At 45.8% G+C, this 23,055-nt stretch overlaps 1 protein-coding gene across 6 annotated transcripts in view; it reads right to left on the reverse strand.

Annotated features, from left to right (window-relative positions):
• SLC39A11 (solute carrier family 39 member 11) overlaps positions 1 to 23,055 on the reverse strand; it is a 233,827-nt gene that overhangs the window by 74,187 nt on the left and 136,585 nt on the right. For all 6 annotated transcript variants that reach the window (XM_029080018.1, XM_029080017.1, XM_029080019.1 and 3 more), the window contains one exon: positions 2,303 to 2,473. In XM_029080018.1, coding sequence (XP_028935851.1) covers positions 2,303 to 2,473 — 171 coding nt within the window. The remainder of the gene's footprint in view (positions 1 to 2,302; positions 2,474 to 23,055) is intronic.

The following is a 23,055-nucleotide window of genomic DNA, read 5'->3' on the forward strand; positions in this document are numbered from 1 at the left end:
CAACACAATCACATCTGATTAAGAACTCAAGCTCCTCTATCTATGGGGCAACAGCTCAGAAAACTCTAACAATTCAAACCAACCTGGCTTGCAGTTCTGAAGGGAGGTGCGGGAGCTCTCTCTGTCTCCTCAGGTCTCAGTAATCGGGAACAACAAGAACTACCTGGATATGTGGGGATTTTTTGACAATTTTTTTTAATGATACCTGTTAAGCGCTTACTCTGTGCCAGGCTCAGTTCTAAGCACTGGGGTACAGAGAAGATAAATCAGATTGGGCACAGTCCATGTCCCACAGGAGGAAGAGGTGACATTCATTAAAATACAAGATTCACCCCTCCCCACCCCTCCTTCCCAGATTTTGTTCCCAAATGTCACCAGGATACATGAAATCTAAGCCACAAAGGACATTCACTTCAAAAATCCATTATCTATCCAGACACAGTGAAGAGTCTTAAACAAGACCCAAACACCCAGAGAAAGTCAGGCCCCGGTTAAATTTTTAATAGACCTTAAAAGTTAAATAAAGCCACCTCAAAGGCATCCAATTTAAAAGAAGGACTTTTGGAAAGTTTCCATCCTAGGGCAGAGATGAAAGGGAATGGAGTTCCAGGTGGAGGAAGGATGTGGGAGAGGGATTGGAGGTGAGATAGATGAGAATGTGGTACGGAGACTAGTTGGCCACTCTTTTATCAGAGGATTATGGTCTTTATTGAAGTAGTCTCCTATTCAACAGATGTGGGTAGCTTTGCAGCCAGCCTCCATGGCTTGAATGAAAGACCGTGACCCCGAGGGGAAAAATATGATGTCATTATTATTACTGTTATAGTTGCTCCTCTAATGTTAACCTTCTCATTGTGCCTTGATCTCACCTATCTCGCCACTGACTGCTCACCCATATCGTGCCTCCAAGCTTCACCACTTAATGTTGGTATTTGTTAAGCGCTTAATATATGCAGAGCACTGTTCTAAGTGCGGGGGTCGATACAGAGCAATCAGCTTGTCCCACATGAGGTTCACAGTCTTAATCCCCATTTTACAGATGAGGTAACTGGGGCACAGAGAAATGAAGTGCCCACAAGTGACAAGTCTGACTCCCAAGCCCTTCCTCTTTCCACTGAGCCATGCTGCTTCTCAGTGCTTCTCACCTGTCTCCTGTGTGACTTTGGGCAAGTCACTTCACTTCTCTGTGCTCAGTTTCTTCTTCAGTAAAATGGGGATTAAGACTTGAGCCCTATATGGGACATTCATTCATTCATTCATGGGATTGTGTCTGATCTGATGGCATTGTATGTACCCCAGTGCTAAGTACATAGTAAGTGCTTAACAAATACCTTAATGATTATTACTATTTCAAGGAGGCACTTGGCTTGCCTTCTATCATTCAGGGCCACTAGGCTAACAGTAGTCTTTCTCTTCAAGGTACAAGGTGAGAAGAGGCCTTCCCTACCTAAGCCCTCATTTCCCTATGCTGATCGGCCCCTGACTGTGGAATATACACTTAATAATACTCATTATGGAACTTATAAAGCACTTACTATGTGCCAAACAATGTTCTAAATGAATCAGATTGGACACAATCCCTGTCCCACATGGGCTCCCAGTCTTGGTCTCCATTTACAGAGGAGGCAACTGAGGCCCAAAGAAGTGAGGGGACTTGGCCAACGTCACAGAGTAGACAAGTGGTGGAGTCCAGATTAGAACTCAGGTCCTTCTGATGCCCAGCCCTGTGTGCTAACCACTAGGAAACGCTGCTTCTCCCGGACACACCTCAGTCCTTCATCTCTGCCTCTCCTTGCCCAGCTTCTTCCTGGAAACCGCTGTTGCCAGGATTACTACCACCCTTTACATCCGCCACTCCCACATCTTTTTTTTCTTTAAATGGTATTTCTTAAGCACTTAATACGTGGCCAAGTATTGTACTAACCATTGGGGTGGATACAAGCTAATCAGGTTGGACAAGCACCTACTTTGTGCCAAGCACTTTATAAATGCTGGGGTAGATACAAGTTTATCAGGTTGGACTCAGTCCCTGTCCCCCCTGGGCTCATAATCTAAGTTGGAGGGGGATGCTGTAACCCCCATTTTCCAAATGAGGTACCTGAGGCCCAGAGCAGTCAAGTCACTTGCCCCAGGTCACACAGCAGACAAGTAGAGGAGCTGGGATTAGAACCCAGGTCCTTCTGACGTCCGGGCCCGTGCTCTGCCCATTAAGCCAAACTACTTCTCTACACCACTGAGCGGCGGGCAATTATCTTAATCGGCAACTACAACCTACTGGGGGAAGAAACCGTCCGACTCTTACCTGGAATGTTGTGAATCGTTATGGCTAAAATCAGTAGCACGATACGCCTCCAGCTATCGCTTCCCCGTTTCGGTGAGGTTCCTTGTGGAGACAGAGGGATTTCCGGCCACTCGGTCATGCTGGGAGGCGCGCCCTTCTTTCTCAGATAGGCTTCTCCGTTCTCGTTCTTATCTAGAGAGAAGAGAAGAGTGAAGCCTAAGATCAGCCTGAGAGCACAAGCTTCAGAATCCCTGCAAATACAGCAGAAGTCAGGAAGTGACTGGCAATTAAGCTCCTTGTGGACATTCACTCATTCAATCGTATTTTTGAGTGCTTACTGCGTGCAGAGCCCTGTACTAAGCACTTGGAAAGTACAATTGGGCAACAGATAAAGACAATCCCTACCCAACAATGGGCTCACAGTCTAGAAGGGGGAGACAGACAACAAAACAAGTAGATAGACATCAATAGCATCAAAACTGAATTATAGATATATACACATCATTAATAAAATAGAATAATACGTACAAATATACACAAGTGCTGTGGGGTGGGGAAGGGGGTAAAGCAGAGAGAAGGAGTAGGGGAGATGGGGAGGGGAGGAGGAGCAGAGGAAAAGGGAAGCTCGATAAATACAAACCGACTGATCGACTGATTATGAGGAAGGGAAATGTCATATCCCGGTCTTCTGGTTTGACTTTAGGATCTAGCATGAGGGAATAGGATAGGGCGAGAAAGGAAATTCAAAAGCCAGGGAGGAATCACAGATCACGGGGGTCATAGTAATGACAACTACTGACAGGGAAGCAACGTGAACCAGGTGGGAAAAAGCCAGGACTGGGAATCCGACCGGTCCTTCTAACTCCCAGCCCCTTGCTCTACCTACTAGGTCACGCTGCTTCTCTATCATAGGTCAGCCGCTCCAAACATCCACTTCCACTCTCCCTTCCTTGTTTCCCAGAGTAGCAGTATAAGTTACCGAAAAGATAATCCATAAATAATCTGAATCTGACCGAGGAAGCTGAAATTGTGACTCTAGGGATCTTTATCATTGTGATCAAGGAGTGTGTCTACCAACTCCGTTTCACTGAATTCTCCCAAGCGTTTAGTACAGTGCTCTTCACATAATAAGCGCTTGATAAATACCACAGATTGACTGATTGAGGACAGGGAGCATGTCCACTAACTCTGTTGTGTTGCTCTCTCCCAAGTGCTTAGTACAGTCCTCTGTATACACTAAGTGCTCAATAAATACCATTGACTAATTTATTTAAAAGGTCAGTGGGACTTGTTTTTTCCTTCATTCTGGGCAGCCCTCCATTTGGAAAAATAAATTCCTATTAATGGTAAGCAAATTCATTTCAGACAAAACCAAAATACATTCAGGATAGGGACTGTCCTTTTACATATATAGGTATATTAGTATTTGATAAGCACTTACTATGTGTCAAGCACTGTTCTATGCGCCGAGGGAGATACAAGTTCATTAGGCTACATCCCTGTCCCAGATAATAATATTAATAATTATGGTATTTGTTAAGCACCTACTATACGCCAGGCACTGTACTAAGTGATGGGGTGGATACAAGCAAATCGGTTGGACAGAGTCCCTGTCCCACATAGGGCTCACAGTCTCAATCCCCATTTTCCAGATGAGGTAACTGTGGCAGAGAAGTGAAGTGACTTGCCTGAGATCACACGGCAGACAAGTGGCGGAGCCTGGATTAGAACTATGACCTTCTGACTCCCAGGTCCATGCTCTATCCACTACATCATGGGGCTCACAGTCAAACCTGGAGGGATGACTGGTATTGAGTACCCAATTTACAGTTGAGGAAACTGAGGCCCAGAGAAGTTAAGTGACTTCTGCCCAAGACCAGTGGCAGAGCCAGGATTAGAACCCAGGTGCTCTGTTTCCCAGGCCTGTCTTTCCACTAGGCCATGCTGCTTCCCTTAGAAGTGCTTAGCCACGTCGGGATCCGCTGCCAGCACCAGGAGAAATTTGGCAGAATCGCTGATACACACCACTGTTGCTGGGGAAGAGACATTTGAACTATTTTAATAGCCCTTTTAAACAAAACAACCTCCAGCTTTCCTCAGAAAAAAGGCAGCTGTCGGCCTCATTTATGAGGCTGTACATCATCTGGCCATAGAACAAACAGTGTGCAAGTGGAGCACATGGCTGAGGCTCAGTAAAGGTTTACGATGGATATTAATGCCATTTGGACATCTCCACCTCGCCAAAAAAAAGACCGTCTACGGTCTGTGGAGTAGAGAAGCAGCACGGCCTCGTGGATAGAGCAGGGGCCTGGGAGTCAGAAGGACCTGGGTCCTAATCCTGGTTCCACCACTTGTCTGCTGTGGGACCATGGGTAAGTTGCTTCACTTCGCTGGGCCTCAATTACCTCATCTAGAAAATGGGGATAGGGACTGTGTCCAACCTGATTTACTTGTATCCACCCCAGCGCTTAGTACAGTGCCTGTCACAGAGTAAGCACTTAATGAATACCACATCATTATTATTATTATTACTATTCTCTGTGCCTCAATTACCTCATCTGTAAAATGGGGATTAAGCTTGTATCCTCCCTGGCGCTTAATACAGTGGCCAGCACATAGTAACCACTTACCAAATACCCTAAAAAAAAAATTCTAAGTCCACATCCTGAGTCTGTTCGGCTTGGAAATCAGCCACTCAATTTGCTCATGGCTTTTCCCCGGGAGAGGGGAAAAGTGGCTATCTTGGGAATGTTCATCGCTCAGTCCCACTCTGGAGATCCTAGTACTTGACCCCAAGTGCTTAATACACTGCTTTACTCAAAGTAAGCACTCAATAAATATAATTGAATCAATGAATGAATGACCCTGAAAACAGACAACTTCCTTTCTAATCCAGTAGTTGTAGGCAGATAGAGGGAGGGAGACTTAAAAGCTGAACAGACTGAAAGCTTATTGGGGAAGGGCACTGCCATCTACTTTTACTAATAATAGTAATATTAATAACTGTCCCATTTGCTAAACACGTGCTATACGTCAAGCACCGTGCTAAGCCCACAAGTAGATGTAGGATGGTCAGATAAGATATAGTCCCTTTCCCACATGGGGTCAGAGTGGATTCGGTGTTCAATCCCCATTGTACAGTTGAGCAAACTGAAGCACAGAGAACTTGCCTGACTTGCCCAAAGTCACACAGCAGACAAGTGATGGAGCCCAGATCAGAATCCAAGTCTCCCCACTAGGCCAAGCTGCTTCTCAAAGGTGCTCCATATACGCCACTGAAATTGATGACAAAAGAGCAGCTGAGAGATATGGGAAGGAGTATTTCTGACTTTCAACAATGCAGACTCACAAACAATCACACAAAGACACACACAGGCACACATAGACATACAAAGACACCCCCGCAAATACTTCAGTCAGTCAATGGTATTTGAGTGCTTACTATAGGCAGAGCACTGTACTAAACACTTGGGAGAGTACAATGCAGCATAATTAGCAGACACGTTCACTGCCCAAAACAAGTTTACAGTCTAGAGGGGGAAACAAACACTTATATGAATAAGCAATATATAATAGATAACTTAAAGATATGAACCTAAGTGCTGTGGGGTTGGGGTTAGGGTGAATATTAAATGTCCTAAGGTCACAGATCCAAGCACTCAGATGATGCAGGAGGGAGAGTGAGCTGGGGGAAAAGAAGCCTTAATCAGGGTAGGCCTCTTGGAAGAGGTGTGATCTTAATAATGCTTTGAAGATGGAGAGAGTGGTGGTCTGGCATAGATGGAGGGGGAGGGATTCCAGGCTAGGGGGAGGATTTGGGAAAGGGGTCGGCGGCGAAATAGATGAGATCGGGCACAGTGAGTAAGGTGGCACTAGAGGCGTGGAGTGTGTGGGCTGGGCTGGAGTAGGAGATCAGTGAGGTGAGGTAGGAGGGGGCAAGGTGATTGAGGGCTTTAAAGCCAACGGTAAGGAGTTTCTGTTTGATGCGGAGGTGGATGGGGAGCCACTGGAGGTTCTTGAACGGGGGGAGAAATGGACTGAAAGTTTTCGATAAATGATTCGGGCAGCAGAGTGAAGCATGGACTAGAATGGGGGGAGACAGGAGGCCGAGAAGTCTCATGAGATAAAACCAAACATCTGGCCCCAAAGAAATGTGCAAACGCATTCAGGGAAACCCAGTTCTTAGAATAGAGCCACCTCATTCTGACAATATGACAATAAAATAATAAATCACTTGCAGGTCTCTCAACTGTCCTTTTAAGCCGTATCTATGTCGACTGCCATTCTTCCACTTGGTTCTTTGTTTTTTACCCCATCAGGACTCAGAGATCAGGAACAAAGTACCCAAACAACACAACTATGTGTATGATAGCTGCTTATTGTAGTTATTAAACTGTCGAGACCATTTCGGTGGCATTAATGCCTCCAGTGAAAATAAATGGTGTTATATTCTTCCAGCTACAAAAGGACAGAGCCACTTTCCTTTGCCAATGAAGGTTTCCAAAATCAAGACAAAGTACTGCAGCGCAGAGGAGAAGGATCCTTCGGTTTGAGTGACAAAACCATTTCACACGTTTCCCAGTTTATGGAGTGTTTCTTTCCAAATAAATACATAACAAGCATTAAAACTATACTGCATCATGCACAGAGATGGCAATGAAGACAAGATGACTCGGTTTGCTTGCTCTGCTTTGTTGCAAGAGGGCCAAGAATAGGTTTGATTTGCGTTGCTATGGCAACATTTTCCACACCAAATGGGGATTCTTTACAGAATCATTATAAGGACAAAGAATTTCTTTGTCCCACATAACGTGTTTACCACACAGCCCTCTCCCATACAGAGTGCCTGAAAGTTAAACGAATGACAACAACGTCCTTTTCCATTTGCTTGGCAAAAATCATGACTTGCTTTGAGCAAGCAGACAAGAGGCTATTTATGAAACAGCTTTATAGTGAGAGAGGTTGTCAATCACATTTATTGAGCACCTACTGTGTGCAGGGTGTTGTCCCAAGTCCTTGGGAAAGTACAGTGTAACAGTTGGTAGAAACGTTCCCTGCCCACAGCAAGCTTAATGCCCTACTCCCAGGACTTCCATCAGGACATGGGATTCCCACCGGCCCCTGCTCCAGGCTGGGAAGATCTCAACCAGCGGTGGCTTGAGACCTCTTCAATTTATAGGGAAGTAACTGAATCCCCATTTTTCAGATGAGGACAAGGAGGTACAGAGCAGTGAAGTGACTCGTCCAAGGTCACTCAGCGGGCATACGGCGGAGCTGGTATTAGAACCCGGGTCCCCCGAACCAACGCCGGTATTCTTTCCATAAGCCCCTCCAGACTGTAAACTCATTATAGGCAAGGAACGCATCTGCTAAGTCTGTGTGTTTATTATTAGAATATGCTCTACCAAGCACTTAGTACAGTGCTTTGCACACAGTAAACACTCAAATACGACTGAATAAATGAATTACTTGTACTCACTCAAGCAAATAGCTCAGTGCTCTGTACCTCTAAACGCTCAGTAAATATTAACTGATTGATTATACCACTTTCCGATATTCTAAAAATCAGGGACTCCCGCAGCTGAGTCCAGAGACATCATCACCCTACCTGATGCTTGCTTTCTCCACTTCAGAACTTCTGGGAACGGTGGGGTGGGCATCAGATGTTGCCAGCTACAAAAATCAGTTTGCCGGTAGCCAGGGCATTTCTAAGGTTAAAAGGGAGAGCTGGGAGAGGCCCATTTGCTTAATTAAATCTAGGCTCCACTGCTCCATAAAGCCAGAGGAAGTTCAGGCACTGTTAGCTCCTTCCTCTCTTCTCCAAATAACCTCCAATTGGCAAAGGCTTAACCTTAATGTTGAGTGATGGAATCCAGGTGCCATATCCCAACTGAGGCCTTTTAGAACAATAATAATGATGGTGGAATTTTTTCAGCTTTTACTCCCTGCCTCAGTTCTCCTGCTCTGCCTCCCTGCCCTTGAGAAGCTTACGGTCTACTGCTTGCAATCGATCGCATTTATTGAGCATTTACTGTGGGAGGAGCACTGTGCTAAGTCCTTGGGAGCATACAATATAACAGAGATGGTTGACAGTGTGCAAAGGATTGTACTGAGCACTTCGGAGAGTCCATCTGAGTTGGGAGACACGATCTACGCCCTCGAGGAGCTTGCTGCATGCAAAGGACTGTACTGAGTGTTTGGGAGAGCCCAACAAGAGTTAGTAGAGATGATATCTTCCCTCAAAGAGCTTAGAGTCTGGTGGGGGAGACAGGTACTGAAATGAATTAAATTGCTCAGAGCATCACAGCTCCCGTGAGAAGCGAGCACTGTCCTAAGCAGCTGGGAAAGGCACAAGATCATCAGGTCGGACACAGGCCCTGCCCCACATGGGGCTCACAGTCTTCATCCCCATTTTACGGATGAGGGAACGAAGGCACAGGGACTGGGGTAGATACAAACTCATCAGGTTCCCATGTGGGGCTCAGAGTCTAAGTAGAAGGAAGAACAGGAATTGACTTCCTATTCCATAGCTGAAGTAACAGAGGCCCAGACAAGTGGAGTGACTTGCCTAGGGTCACACAGCAGGCAAGCAGCGGAGCTGGGGTTAGAACCCAACCTTGACTTCATCACTAGGGAGGAAGGAGAAGCAGAAACATTGGGGAGCAAAGAGAAAGCACACAGGCCTAGGACTCAGAGGACTTGGGTTCTAATCCCAGCTCTGTCACTTTGTCACGTGACCTTGGGCAAGTCACTTCACTTCTCTGGGCCTCAGTTCCTTCATCCGTAAAATGGGGATTAAGACTGTGAGCCCTATGTGAGACATCGACTGCATCCACCCTGATTAGCTTTTATCTACCTAGTGCTTAGTGCATAGTAAGTGCTTAGCAAATACCATTTAAAAACCAAATAATGCTGCAGTGGCCCAACTTAACAATAATAATATCAGTGGTTTTTGTTAAGCTCTTACTATATGCCAGGCACTGTACTAAGCGCTGGGGCGGATATGAGCAAAAACTCGCTCCTTGAGAACTCCCTACACTGGTTTAGCACTGCCACCGAAGGGCGCTCGATAACCTCTCCTTCGATGTGCATCAGAGGAACATGGGAAAATGAGAGAACCATCTTCCTCCTTCCCCTTCTTGGGTCAGCATCCTTCTCTCCTGCAAAGGTTGGACCTGTGCCTGGCTCCGAGGATGAGTCTTTGAAAAGCTTTCCCATCAATCCCATCAGAAACATCTCATTTATCTTCTAATCAGGGAGGCTTGTCTGCTGATGAGCCTCTGCTATCCCTTACCTAATTTCAACTCAGTACCGCAGCAAATTCTCCCTGGACTTTCCGTGGGAGGCAACCATTTTCCCGTAGGGAAAATGCTTCCTGTTCTGCTTGTTGGAAGAACGGACGGAGAGATGGGGAAAGACGGAGAGATGGGGAAAGACGCAGAGCTTAGTACAGCAACCAGCACTTAGAAGAGTGCCTGGCATATAATAATCACTTAACAAATACAATAAAAATAGAGAAACAGAAAAAAAACCCAACCCTGGGCATGGTGCTTGTGATGGGAGGGCAGGAATCATGTCACAGAAAAGCAGTGTGGGCTGGTGGAAAGAGCAGGGATTGAGAGTCAGAGGACTTGGGTTTTAATCCCGGCTCCACCTCTTATCTAATGTGTGCCCTTGGGCAAGTCGCTTCACTGTCTCAGTTTCCTCATCTGCAAAATGGGGATTCGATAGCTGTTCTCCCACCTCCTTACAATATGAGCCCTATGTGGGACCTGATTATGTTGTATCCAGCTCAGCATTTGGTACAGTGCTTGACACATAGTGAGCACTTAAATACCACAGTTATTATTAATATTAGTGTTCTTGTTATTAAAGCAGCCTGGCCTAATGGAAATAGCACAGGACTGGGAGTCAGGTGACCTGGGTTCTAATCCCAGCTCTACATCCTGCCTGTTGTGTGACTTTGGGCAATTCACTTGACTTCTCTGTGCCTCAATCCCCTTGTCTGTAAAACGGGGATTCAGTACCTGTTCTCCCTCCTACTTAAGACTGTGGGCCCCATGTGAGACAGGGAACTTGGTCTGATCTGGCTGAAATATATCTAGCCCAAATGATCACACAAAGAAAGCACTTAAATACCACAATCATGATTATTATCATCCCATAACAACTGATGGATCAATTAGTGGTATTAGATTGAGCCTTTCCTCTTTACAGAGCACTGTTTTAAGCACATAAAGTGAAGAAGCATGGCCTAGTGACAAGGGCACAGGTCTGGGATTGAGAGTTCATGGGTTCCAAACCTGGCTCTGCCACTTGTCTTCTGTGTGACCTTGGACAAGCCACTTGACTTCTCTGAGACTCAGTTACCTCCTCTGTAAAATTGGGATTAAGACTGGGAGTCCCATGTGGGACAGGGACTGTGTCCAACCTGATTATCGTTCCTTGCCCACATTAGGTAATTTCAGTTCCCCTCACCATGTAACCCACTCCACAGCACTGTGCTTGATCGTTAAACAAGAGATCTACAGGCTGGGGTCAAATCAGGCTTCCAAAGCTCTACCAAGTTTTTCCAGCCTGGCAATCAATCAATCCACCACGCAATGGAGAAGCAGCACAGCCTCGCATACAAAGCATGGGCCTGGGAGTCAGAGGATCTGGATTCTGATTCCGGCTCTGCCACTTCTCTGCCGTGTAACCCTGGGCGAGTCACTTAACTTCTCCACTCCTCAGTTCTCCTGTTCTGCCTTCCTGCCCTTGAGAAGCTTACAGTCTACTGCTTGTAATCGATCGCATTTACTGTGGGAGGAGCACTGTGCTAAGCGCTTGGGAGAGTACAATATACCAGAGATGGTAGACAGTGTGCAAAGGATTGTACTGAGCACTCTGGAGAGCCCAGCTGAGTTAGTACACACCATCTATGCCCTCGAGGAGCCTGCTGTGGGTAAAGGACTGTACTAAGTGTTTGGAAGAGCCCAAAAAGAGTTAGTAGACATGGTATCTTCCCTCAAAGAACTTACAGTCTGGTGGGGGAAAGAGGCACTGAAATGAATTAAACTGCTTAGAGCACCTCAGCTCCCTTGAGCAAGCCATGAAAGAAGAATGAATGACAGCCTAAGCAGCTATTGCCAAGTGAAATGAAAGGGGGTAACATTCACAAGCCAGGGAGGCAGGATAAATGACAAAGAGGAGCACCATCTTAAACAGTGGCCATAGTGGATAGAGCCCGGGCCTGGGAATCAGAAGGCCCTGGGTTCCAATCCCAGCTCTGCCACGTGTCTGCTGTGTGTGACCTTGGGCAAGTCACATAGCTTCTGTGCACCTCATTTCCCTCTCCTGTAAAATGGGGATTAAGACTGGGATATGGGACATGGATTGCATCCTACCTGATTAGCTTGTAGCTACCCAGTGCTTAGAACAGTGCCTGGCACATAGTAAGTGCTTAACAAATACCATAAAGAAAAATAAATGAGGAGGAAAGGTTACCAATCACGAGGGTGTGTTCTCATCCCCTTCCCCAAATCCAGTATGGGTCTTCTTGAAATGCTGCAGTCTTTACAGCTGGGACCGACGAAACAGAAACCAAAAGGATAAATCTTTCACCCTCTCAGAACCCACAAAACACAAAGAGAACGTTATTGCACTGAGAGGAGCAGGGGGAAATGAAAGAATATTTTGGGAAGGAAAAACTGGCGCAAAAAGACCGGATCTTGGAAGAATGGTTTTAAGCGGAGGGAAACAAAGATACCACATGGCACGAAAGCGAGTGAGCCGGGCCATCATTTTAAACGCTGTCCCCATCAATGCTGCAAATAGTCCACTTAATTCATCATGACTGAATTTGCCAGCAAAGCTGCAGGGTAAAGTATAATGCCATCCTGGCTGAGTGGGGCATTTTCCAACTTCTCACAGAGAGATACCAACAGTCAGTCTCTGAAAAGGAATGGGAGACCTATTCCCAGAAATCTGCTTGGGAATTACTTCCCAAGAAATTCTCTGTGCCCTTTACACTATATGTCTGAGCTCAACACTGTTACTAAATCTTCCTGATTAGAGGAAGCCACCTGCTCCGTGTACACTATAAGCTCATCGTGGACAGGGAATGTGGCCGCTAATTCTTGCATTTTGTTCTCTCTCCTGCTCTCTCTCTCTCTCTTGTATTTGTTAGTCAGTCATATTTATCGAGCACTTACTGTGTGCAGGGCACTACACTAAGCACTTAGGAGAATACAATATAAAGAAAGAGAGACACATTCCCTGTCCACAACGAATTGGCAGTCTTGTTAAGCACCTAAGTGTGCCAGACATTGTATTAAGCTTTGGGGTAAATACAAGCTAAGCCATACAGCAGACAAGTGGCAGAGTTGGGATTAGAACCCAGGACCTTCTGACTCTCAGGCACATGCTCTATCCACTAAACCAAGCTGCTCTGAAGATGGCGTTCATCAATCAATCAATTATATTTATTTAGCTCTTACTGTGTGCAGAACACTGTACTAATTGCTTTAGGAGGGTACAATGTAACTGGGTTGATAGACAGGTTCCCTGCCCACAGTGAGCTTACAGTCTAGAGGTTAAAAGAGGTCATTCCCTAACGATAAACAGCAAGTATGGCTCTGCCTCTTGTCTGCTGTGTCACCTTGGTCAAGTCGCTTAACTTCTCTGGGCTTCAGGTAACTCATCTGTAAAATGGGAATCTAGGTCCTAATCTCCCTCCTACTCAGTCTGGGAGCCCCATGTGGGACCTGATTAGCTTGTATTTACCCCCAGCGCATAGCACAGGGCTTGACACATAGTAAGCACTTAAATACCACAACTATGATGATGATGACGAAGAAGCCCAGGGAAAAAAAAAAGATGGCATCCAGAGGGGAGCCAAGTGAAAGATAGCAGTCTCACCAAGAAACACAGGGAGGGGGACGACTGCAAGGAGACAGTCCTTTCAAATGTCCCTCCGGCTCAATCTCTGCTCTTCTTTTCTCTGGAGATCTCCATCATTCAGTCATTCAATTGTACTTATAGAGCGCTTTCTGTGTGAAAAGCAATCTACTCAGCGCTTGGTAGAGTACAACGCAACAACAAACAGACACATTCCCTGCCCTCAGTGAGCTTACTTAAAGAACAAACATATTCAGTGCTAGATCTCTGGACCGAGAAGTAGCATGCCTTAGTGGATGCACACGGGGCTGGGTGTCAGAGGAACCTGGCTTCTAATCCCACCTCCCTTATCTGCTGTGTGACCTTGGGCAAGTCACTTCACGGGGCCTCAGTTACCCCATCTGTTAAACGGGGGTGAAGACTGTGAGCCTCATATGGAACAGGGACTGTGTCCAACCTGATGACTTTGTATCCACCCCAGTGCTTAGAACAGTGTTTGGCACATAGTAAATGCTTAATATGACCCAGAATTATTATGATTTTATTATTACTATTCACAAATAACATCATCAATATTTAGAAAGAGTTGATCTTTATCAACCCCTTTGCTGAGCAGGGCAATTAAGCACCCCCCCCACACACACAAAAAATCTAATCATTTGTAGCCAAGTCATTGTTTCTCTAGGATGTGGGGAAAGGAACAGAAAAAATTCAGATCTTCTCCTCTCAATTGGTTTGTGAGGTTTAACTGTGGCCTGATACACATTCATAAAGGATAATCAGGGTGGAAAGAAAAACAGATTAGCTAGGGAGAGAAATTACAGGTAATTTTCCCTGATCAAAAGGTTTTACTGACCGTCTGAATCGACCCTCCTATTGCTAGCATGCCAAACGTATTCCAAGTCCTTGAAATCATTATCTTAGAGAGGATCGGGGTTTCTGGAACCAAAGAAAATGTGCTTTTGATTTCAGCTCTGATGCTGGCTCACTGTGACACTGAAGACAGTTTACTGCATTTGATTTCTTGTTCCAAAGAGACAAAGTTCCTCTCCATTGGAAAGTCAGTGCAATTAAGGAAATGCATCATGGAGCAGGTTGGCCTAGTGGAAAAAGCATGGGCCTGGGAAGACCTAGGTTCTAATCCCGACTCCGCCCAGTGCCTGCTGTGTGACCTTGAGCAAGTCGCTTCACCTCTCCGTGCTTAGGTTACCTCATCTGCAAAATAAGGATTCAATCCTTGTTTTTGCTCCTACTTAGATTTTGAGCCCCATGTGGGAGGTGATCATCTTGTACCTTCCCCAATGCTTGGAACAGTGTTTGACACAAAGTACATGCTGAACAGACATCACAATTATCATCATCATTCTTTTTTCAATTCACTAACAGAGTATTTACTGAGCACCTATAGTGTAGAGAAGACTGTACTAAGTGCTTGAAAGAGAACACTGGTAAAAGACACAGTCTCTGTACTTAAGGAAATTACAATCTACAGGGGAGATCCACAGAATATTTTACAGACATGGGCGTAAAAAGACAGGAGGAAAGGGGAGGCGAATAAATTAGTCCTTACATAGTAGATTACGTAAATCAATGTGCACCCAAGTACAGTGGGTGGCAGTGAGTGGATAAATTATACTGTGGAAGGTTTCCTTTTTTATGGAATTTGCTAAGCACTTACTATGTGCCAGGCACTGTACTAAGCACTGGGGTAAGTACAAGATAATCGGGTGGGACACAATCCATGTCCCATATGGGACTCCCAGTCTTAATTCCCATTTTACAGGAGCGGGAACTGAGGTGTAGAGAAGCTATGTGATTTGCCCAAGGTTACACTGCAGACAACTGGCAGGGTTTGGATTAGAACCCAGGTCCTCTGACACCTAGGCCCGGGACCTTTTCTGCTAGGCCACTCTGCTTCTCCCAGTTGGAAGGATACGAGCTGTGGAGAAGGAACTGAAGCTGGGGATGACTCCTGAAGGAGCTAAGATTTCAGGAGGGATCTGCAAATGGGGAAGTGCTGTGGATTGGCCCATTTGCGAGGGGACGGAATTCCAGTTAGGAGGAAGGGTTTGAGCAAGGGGCTAGAAGAGGGATGAGTAGAGAACAAGGCACAATGAGAAAATCATTTCCATATTCCAGTGGGTGCATTGTGAGGAAACTGTGGCTAGAGGGGCCAGAAATTACAGTGTCCATTTTACAGATGAGAAAACTGAGGTCCAAGATGTAGGATTCCACCTTAATAACAATAATAATAATAATGTGGGTATTTGTTAAGCACTTACTATGTGCAGAGCACTGTTCTAAGCGCTGGGGTAGATACAGGTTCATCAGGTTGTCCCACGTGAGACTCCCAGTTAATCCCCATTTTACAGATGAGGTAACTGAGGCACAGAGAAGTGAAGTGACTTGCCCACAGTCACACAGCTGACAAGTGGCGGAGCTGGAAATTGAACCCATGACCTCTGACTCCGAAGCCCAGGCTCTTTCCACTGAGCCACACTGCCTCCAACACTTTCCTCTCCATCCAAACTGCTACCACATTAATCCAAGCATTTATCCTACGCCACCTGGATTACTCTAGCAGCCTCCTTGCTAACCTCCCTGCCACCTGTCTCTCCCCTCTCCAGTCCATACTTAAGTCGGCTCCCCGGATCATTTTCCTGCAAAAGCATAAGGCCATGTTTCCCCACTCCTCAAAAATCTCCAGTGGTTGCCCAACCACCTCCAAATCAAACAGCAATTCCTCACCATTGGCTTTAAAGCAGTCAATCACCTTGTCCCCTCCTACCTCACCTCGCTACTCTCCTTCCAGTCCCCAGCCTGCACACTTCGTTCCCCTAATGCCAACCTACTCACCACGCCTCGATCTCGTCTATCTCATCACTGACCTCTCGCCCACGTCCTGCCTCTGGTCTGGGACGCCTTCCCTCCTCAAATCCGACAGATACTCTGCCCGCCTTCGAAACTTATCGCCATTGTTCTCGTCTGTCCGTCTCCCCTGATTAGACTGTAAGTCCGTCAAAGGGCAGGGACTGTCTCTATCTGTTACCGATTTGTACATTCCAAGTGCTTAGTACAGTGCTCTGCACATAGTAAGTGCTCAATAAATACTACTGAATGAATGAATCTCCTCCAAGAGGCCTTTCCTAAACCTCCCTTTTCTCTTGTCCCACTCCCTTCTGTACAGCCTGACTTACTCCCTTTATTCAACCCCCTTCCCAGCCTCACAGCACTTAGGTATATATCTGCATTTCATTTATTTATTTATATTAATGTCTGTCTCCCCATCTAGACTAAGAAGAAGTCTACACTAAGAAGACTACACAGAGAAGCAGTGTGACTCAGTGGAAAGAGCACGGTTTTAGGAGTCAGAGGTCATGGGTTCTAATCCCGGCTCCACCACCTGTCAGCTGTGTGACTTTGGGCAAGTCACTTAACTTCTCTGTGCCTCAGTTATCTCATCTGTAAAATGGGGATGAAGACTGTGAACCTCACGTGGGACAACCTGATTACCTTGTATCTACCCCAGCCCTTAGAACAGTGCTCGGCACATAATAGGCGCTTAACAAATACCAACGTTATTATTTAGACTGTAAGCTCATTGTGGGCAGGGAATGGGTCTGTTTATTGTTATATCATACTCTCCCAAGTGCTCAGTACAGTGCTTTGCACACAGTAAGCATTCAATAAATGCGACTGAATGAAAGGGTAAAAGACACTTGATCAGTGTCTCTGCTTTTTATCAAGGGTCTTTCCAATAGACTCCTGCTGCCGACATAAATTATTATTATTTATTTTAATGTCTGTCTCCCCCGTTAGACTCTATGTTTGCTAGGGCAGGGAACTGTTGGAGTGGCAAACAGGTTCTTTCCTTTTGCCACAGCAAAGTCAAGGGGAGAATGTAAGCTCTCTGTGGGCAAGGAAAGTGTCTACCAACTCAGTTAGACTGCAATCTCCCAAGCACTTAATACAGAGCCCTGCACAGAGTAAGCACTCAATAAATAAATGAGAAACAGCGTGGTCTGGTGGTTAGAGTCTGGGCCTGGGAGTCAGAAGGGCTGGGTTTTAATCCCAGCTCTGCCACTGGTCTGCTGGGGGACCATGGATAAGTCTCTTAACTTCTCTGTGCCTCAGTTACCTTATCGGTAAAATGGTGATTAAGAGGGTGGGACATGGACTGTGTCTAACCTGATTACCTTGTTTGTCCCCTAGGGCTTAGAACAGAGCCTGGCACGTAGTAAGCCTGAAACAAATACCATTAAAAAACTTAAAAAAGAAATAAATAGCAAATATTGATTGATTGATAGATTGCCTAGAATGGCAATACTGCCAATTAATCCTAAATCGGGCATATCACTTTAGGAGAAGTGGCTGAATTGAGACTGAAGGAAGACCATTACTTGCTTAACCAGAAAATAAGTCTCCTGGGAAATTCTCTCGCTTGATAGCTGATGGTAATCAAGGTTATTTAAAATATTTACCTTCCCAATAGTCCAGAATTTGATCTGGATAAGCTCCAGTGTCAAGGAAGGCTGCAACTGGAGATAAACCCTCCCCCCGCCTGATTCTCCCCCATGCTCTTTATCTTTCTTATTGAGGCTTCATTAATTTTGCATTTTTGCTGCAATGTGTCTTGGTACTTTGTTTCTTTCCAACGGGCTACGTTAACGGAAGAAAAAAAAGTATAATGGAAATAAATTAAGCTGTGTTCTGGTAATCAGCCAGACACAGAATTGAATTTCAGAGAGTAACAACCTACTTCACAATTAATGGATACAGAAATATACAGATGTGAAGGTGTCTGGGGATGCTAAGTACATAGAGCTGACACTTTCTGGAAAGATTCCTGGTGAACTCTCTCTCTCTCTTTTTTTATAGTATTTTCTAAGCATTTATTACATGCCAGGCGCTGTACTAAGCACTAGGGTGGGCACAAGATAATCGGGTTGGACACAGTCTCTCTTCCACATAGGGCACAGAGTCTTAACCCTCATGTTACAGATGAGGTAACGTAAGACCAGCGAAGTTAAGTGACTTGCCCGAGGTCACACAGTAGACAAGTGGTGGAGCTGGGGTTAGAAGCCAGGACCTCTGATTCCTATGCCCATGCTCTTTCCACTAGGCTATACTGCTTCCCAATATGCATATAAATACTGTGGGGCTGAGGGTAGGGGGTAAAGATCAATGAATAGTATTTATTAAGCCCTTACTATGTGCACAACACTCAACTAAGCACTTGGGAAAGTGCAATGTGACAGAATTAGTGGACACATTCCCTGCCCATAACGAGCTCACAGTCTAGAGCAAGTACTTAAAGGATAACAGATCCAAATGCTTAAGTGATGCAGAAAGGAGAGGGAGTAGAGGAAATAAAAGCCTATTCAGGGAAGGCTTCTTTGAGGAGATGTGATTTTAATAAAGTTTTGAATCATATACTGGGGTGTGGGGGGTGGAGGGTCCAGGATAGAGGAAGGATGCGGAGTCAGCAGTGAGCTAGACAAGATCAAGGTACGGTGAGTAGTTTACCATTGGAAGAGTGAAGCGTGCAGGCAGGGTTGTAGAAGGAAATCAGAGAGGTACGGCAGGAGGGGGTGAACTGATTACAGCCTTAAAGCCGACGGAAAGGATTTTCTGTTTCAGGGAGAGGTGGATAGGTAACCACTGCAGGCTCCTGAGGAGTGGGGAGAAGAAATGATCCAGTGAATTAGGACTGGAGGTGGGGAGAGACACAGGGCAGGCTTGGACGCAGATAACGGTAGCTCCTGCCACGGTGAGACGCTTCGATGCACTGTACGTAGAGTAAAAAAATCCTTCAGTTGGGGTATCTCTCACTTTCGAGTTTGTTCTCCCCAGGGGCCGAGAGCCAGGGCTTGAGCTCCCAGCCCTAAACGCAAAATGGGCTTAAATAGCAACATGAAAGAAATTAATTAGCTACCACAAGGTACAACTTGCTGCCCGACACTGGGTCTTTCCTACCTGGTCATTCCACAGTAATTCGGAGAAGCAGCGTGGCTCAGTGGAAAGAGCACGGGCTTTGGAGTCAGGGCTCATGAGTTCGAATCCCAGCTCTGCCACTTGTCGGCTGTGTGACTGTGGGCAAGTCACTTAACTTCTCTGTGCCTAAATTCCCTCATCTGTAAAATGGGGATTAAGACTGTGAGCCCCACATGGGACAACCTGATTTTCCAGAGAAGCAGCGTGGCTCAGTGGAAAGAGCACGGGCTTTGGAGTCAGGGCTCATGAGTTCGAATCCCAGCTCTGCCACTTGTTGGCTGTGTGACTGTGGGCGAGTCACTTAACCTCTCTGTGCCTCAGTTCCCTCATCTGTAAAATGGGGATTAAGACTGTGAGTCCCACGTGGGACAACCTGATTCCCCTATGTCTACCCCAGCGCTTAGAACAGTGCTCGGCACATAGTAAGCGCTTAACAAATGCCAACATTATTATGTCTACCCCAGCGCTCAGAACAGTGCTCGGCACATAGTAAGCGCTTAACAAATACCAACATTATTATTCTACCTCTTGCACAAGTCCTCTTTTTGTTCAGAGGGGAGAGGCGGGAGAAACAGAGATTATAACAGCAACCTCCCAAAAAAACAAGACAAAAAAACTCATTTCCAAAAGTCATAAAACGTCAAATTACGGTTCGGCTGCTAATTCATGTACCGAGAGGAGCCAACATCTGCAGTGAGAGCAAGAGACCCTGCAGAAATTACTGACAAAATAAATTGCTTGTTAACAGTTCTCTTTTGTGGCGCCTGTCCCAAGTGTGGAAGTTAAATTTTTAATTGTCAGAAACATCAAATTAGCAGCTGCCAGGCGAAGGAGCTAAAGAATGGCCACTAATGCCGGTAATGATACACTTCCATTCCCGACAACCCCCGCCATTTGAGCTGAAAGGACTTCCCAGCCTCCTGGAGAAATGCCCTTCGATAAAGGAAAAGAAGAAGAAAAGCAACCCGGTTGGAGCGGGTAGCGTAAAATGTCAGAGATGGTGTCAGGAGCCATTTATTCATTCATTCTTTCAATCATATTTATTGAGCACGTACTGTATGCCGGACATTGTACTAAGCACTAACCCTAATCTTACCTGTAACGAGCTTACAGTCTAGTGGGGGAGACAGATGTCAATATAAATAGTAATGTATAATTTATGTCAGCAGCAGGAGTCTACTGGGAAGACACTTGATAAAAAGCAGAGACACTGATCAGGTGTGTCTCACCCTTTCATTCATTTACTCAATCGTATTTAGTGAATGCTTACTGTGTGTATCACTTGGAAGAGTACGATACAACAATAAACAGACACATTCCCTGCCCTCAATGAGGTTAAAGTCTAGAGGGGGACACAAAATTAAGAGAAATAAATAAAATGACAGATATGCACTTAAGTGCTGTAGGGCTGGGAGGGAGGGAGGGGATGAACAGAGGAAGCACGTCAGGGTGACAAAGAAGGGAGTGGAAGAAGAGAAAAGGAGGGCTTAGTCAGGGAAGGCCTCCTGGGGGAGATATGCCTTCAATAAGGCTTTGAAGGAGAGGAAAATAATGGTCTATCGAATTTGAGGAGGGAAGGTGTGCCAGGCCAGTGGCAGGATGTGGGCGACGGGTCGGCTGCGAGATAGATGAGATGGAGGTACCATAAGAAAGTTAGCATTAGGAGTGAAGTGGGTGGGCTGGGTTCGAGTAGGAGAGTAGTGAGGCGAGGTAGGAGGGGGCAAGGGGATTGAGGGCTTTAAAGCCATTGGTGAGGATTTTTTTGTGTGATGCGGAGGGGGTTGGGTAACCAGTGGAATCCTGCTTGGTCCTGGGATGGATAAAACAGGCCAGACCTCTTGCCAACTGAGGGCCCTCTTCACTGGCAAGAAACAGAAGAGGCAGGGACAGTCAAGTGTCTCTACCAAGCACTGCGACATAGTGGTTACAACACGGGCCTGGGAGTCAGAGAACCTGGGTTCTAATCTCAGTTCTGTCAATTGCCAGCTGGATGAACCTGGGCAAGTTACTTCACTTCTTTGGGTTCCATATGCCTCAGGTGTAATATGGGGATAAAATACTCATTCTCCTCTACTCCAGTCTAAGCCTCCTTGACCTAACAGTTACATTTGACACCAACAACCACTGCTTTCTCCTGGAAACATTAGCCAATTTCAGCTTCGCTGATACTAGCCTCTCCAAGTTCTCCTCTAATCTCTCTGGTTGCTCCATTTTCAATCTCCTTCTCCCACCCCAAAACTGTGGGAGCTTCTCAAAGTTCAGTTCTGGGTTCCCTTCTATTCTTCATCTACACCTACTCCCTCAGAAAACTCATTCACTTCCATTTGCTTCAACTACTGCCTTTACACGGATGACTTCCAAATCTACATTTCCAGATCTCTCTCCTCTTCTGCAGTCTCTCATTTCCTCCTGCCTTCAGGACATCTCTACTTGGATGCCCCACCAACATCATCAACTTAACATATCCAAAACAGTACTCCTCCTCTTCCCATCCAAACGCTGTCCACCAGCTTTCCCCTCACTGTAGACAGCACCACCATCCTCGCTGTCTGTTAAGCCTACAACCTTGGCCTTATCCTAGACTCATTCCTCGTTCAAAGCCCATACTAAATGTTACCAAAGCCTGCCTGCTTCACCTTCACAACATTGCTAAAATCACCCTCTCCTCTCCATCTAAACTGCTACCATGCGAATCCACACACTTATCCTGTGCCGCCTGCATCAACCTCCTAGCTGACCTCCTTGCCTCCTGCCTTCTGGCAGAATCAGGATTAGAACCTAGGTCCTCTGACTCCCAGGCCCGTACTCTTTCCACGAGGCCAAGCTGTTTCCCTCAAAAAGAGGGAGAGTTCCAGAATAGAGATGAAGAAACAAAAGAAACAAAGGCTAACAAGAAAACGCCCAAGTGAATAACAGACACAGGCCAGACCAACCCAACGAGGAATATTCTGCATGTGTCTTGTGTATGTGTACACACACGCACACACACACACACACACACACACAGCTCCTTTCCTCCCTACCCCCACCCCAGAAGTAGATCAGCAGGGAAACAAGCCCAAAACCAACTGGGCAAACCAACCTCCCCTTCTACCCATCAGATTGGCCGAGATGAGAAAGCTTAGAACGGTGTCTGACACAAAATGAGCGATTAACAAATACCATAGTTTATTATTATTATTATTATAAAGCCTCGCCCGAACCGAGAGGCGTAACTGAAAGAGTTTAGAGAGAAAGACACAAAACCTCCAACAGCCACTTTGGGAGGCAGAGAGAGAGATGCTGCATTCATCACCCTGCAGACCGAGCGGAGCTGTTGGGGCTAGGGATGGGGCAGCCTCCTCTATCTGACTGTCAGAAATATAAAACCAAGCTTGTATGGATGTGTCTGTGTGTGGTTTGTGTGTGTGTGTGTGTGTGTGTGTGTGTGTATTTAGCAACCTGATCTTTACTAAGCTAATCCATTCCACACGGTGTTACTTATTCAATAAACAGACTTGCTGATCAGAAAGCCATTTCCATTTCGTAAAAAGAGAGAAAAAAGACCTGCCTCTCTCACCAGAGATCTTTCTTGTTGGATGAAAGGGAAATCTTGCCCTTCTGAAATAACTGGAGAAAGACACCAAGCCTTTTGGCAATAGAGGGGAGGGGAAGATGGAGGAGCAAGAAGGAAGAACAACAAAATCAGTATTTACTGAGTGCTTACTGTGGGCAGAGCACTGTACTCAGGACTTGCCTTGCCTTAGCACTCTGCACACAGTAAGCACTCAATAAATACGACTGCATGAAAAATGATTGAATGAAATACAACTGAATGAATACAATCCAAGGGAGCTGGTAAAAAGGAGAAGCTAAGTCACTTTCTGAATGGAAACTTAACTCTGAGACCAATCTGGGCAATT

The sequence above is a fragment of the Ornithorhynchus anatinus genome, chromosome 15 (assembly GCF_004115215.2).
Source record: "Ornithorhynchus anatinus isolate Pmale09 chromosome 15, mOrnAna1.pri.v4, whole genome shotgun sequence".
NCBI lineage: Eukaryota > Metazoa > Chordata > Mammalia > Monotremata > Ornithorhynchidae > Ornithorhynchus > Ornithorhynchus anatinus.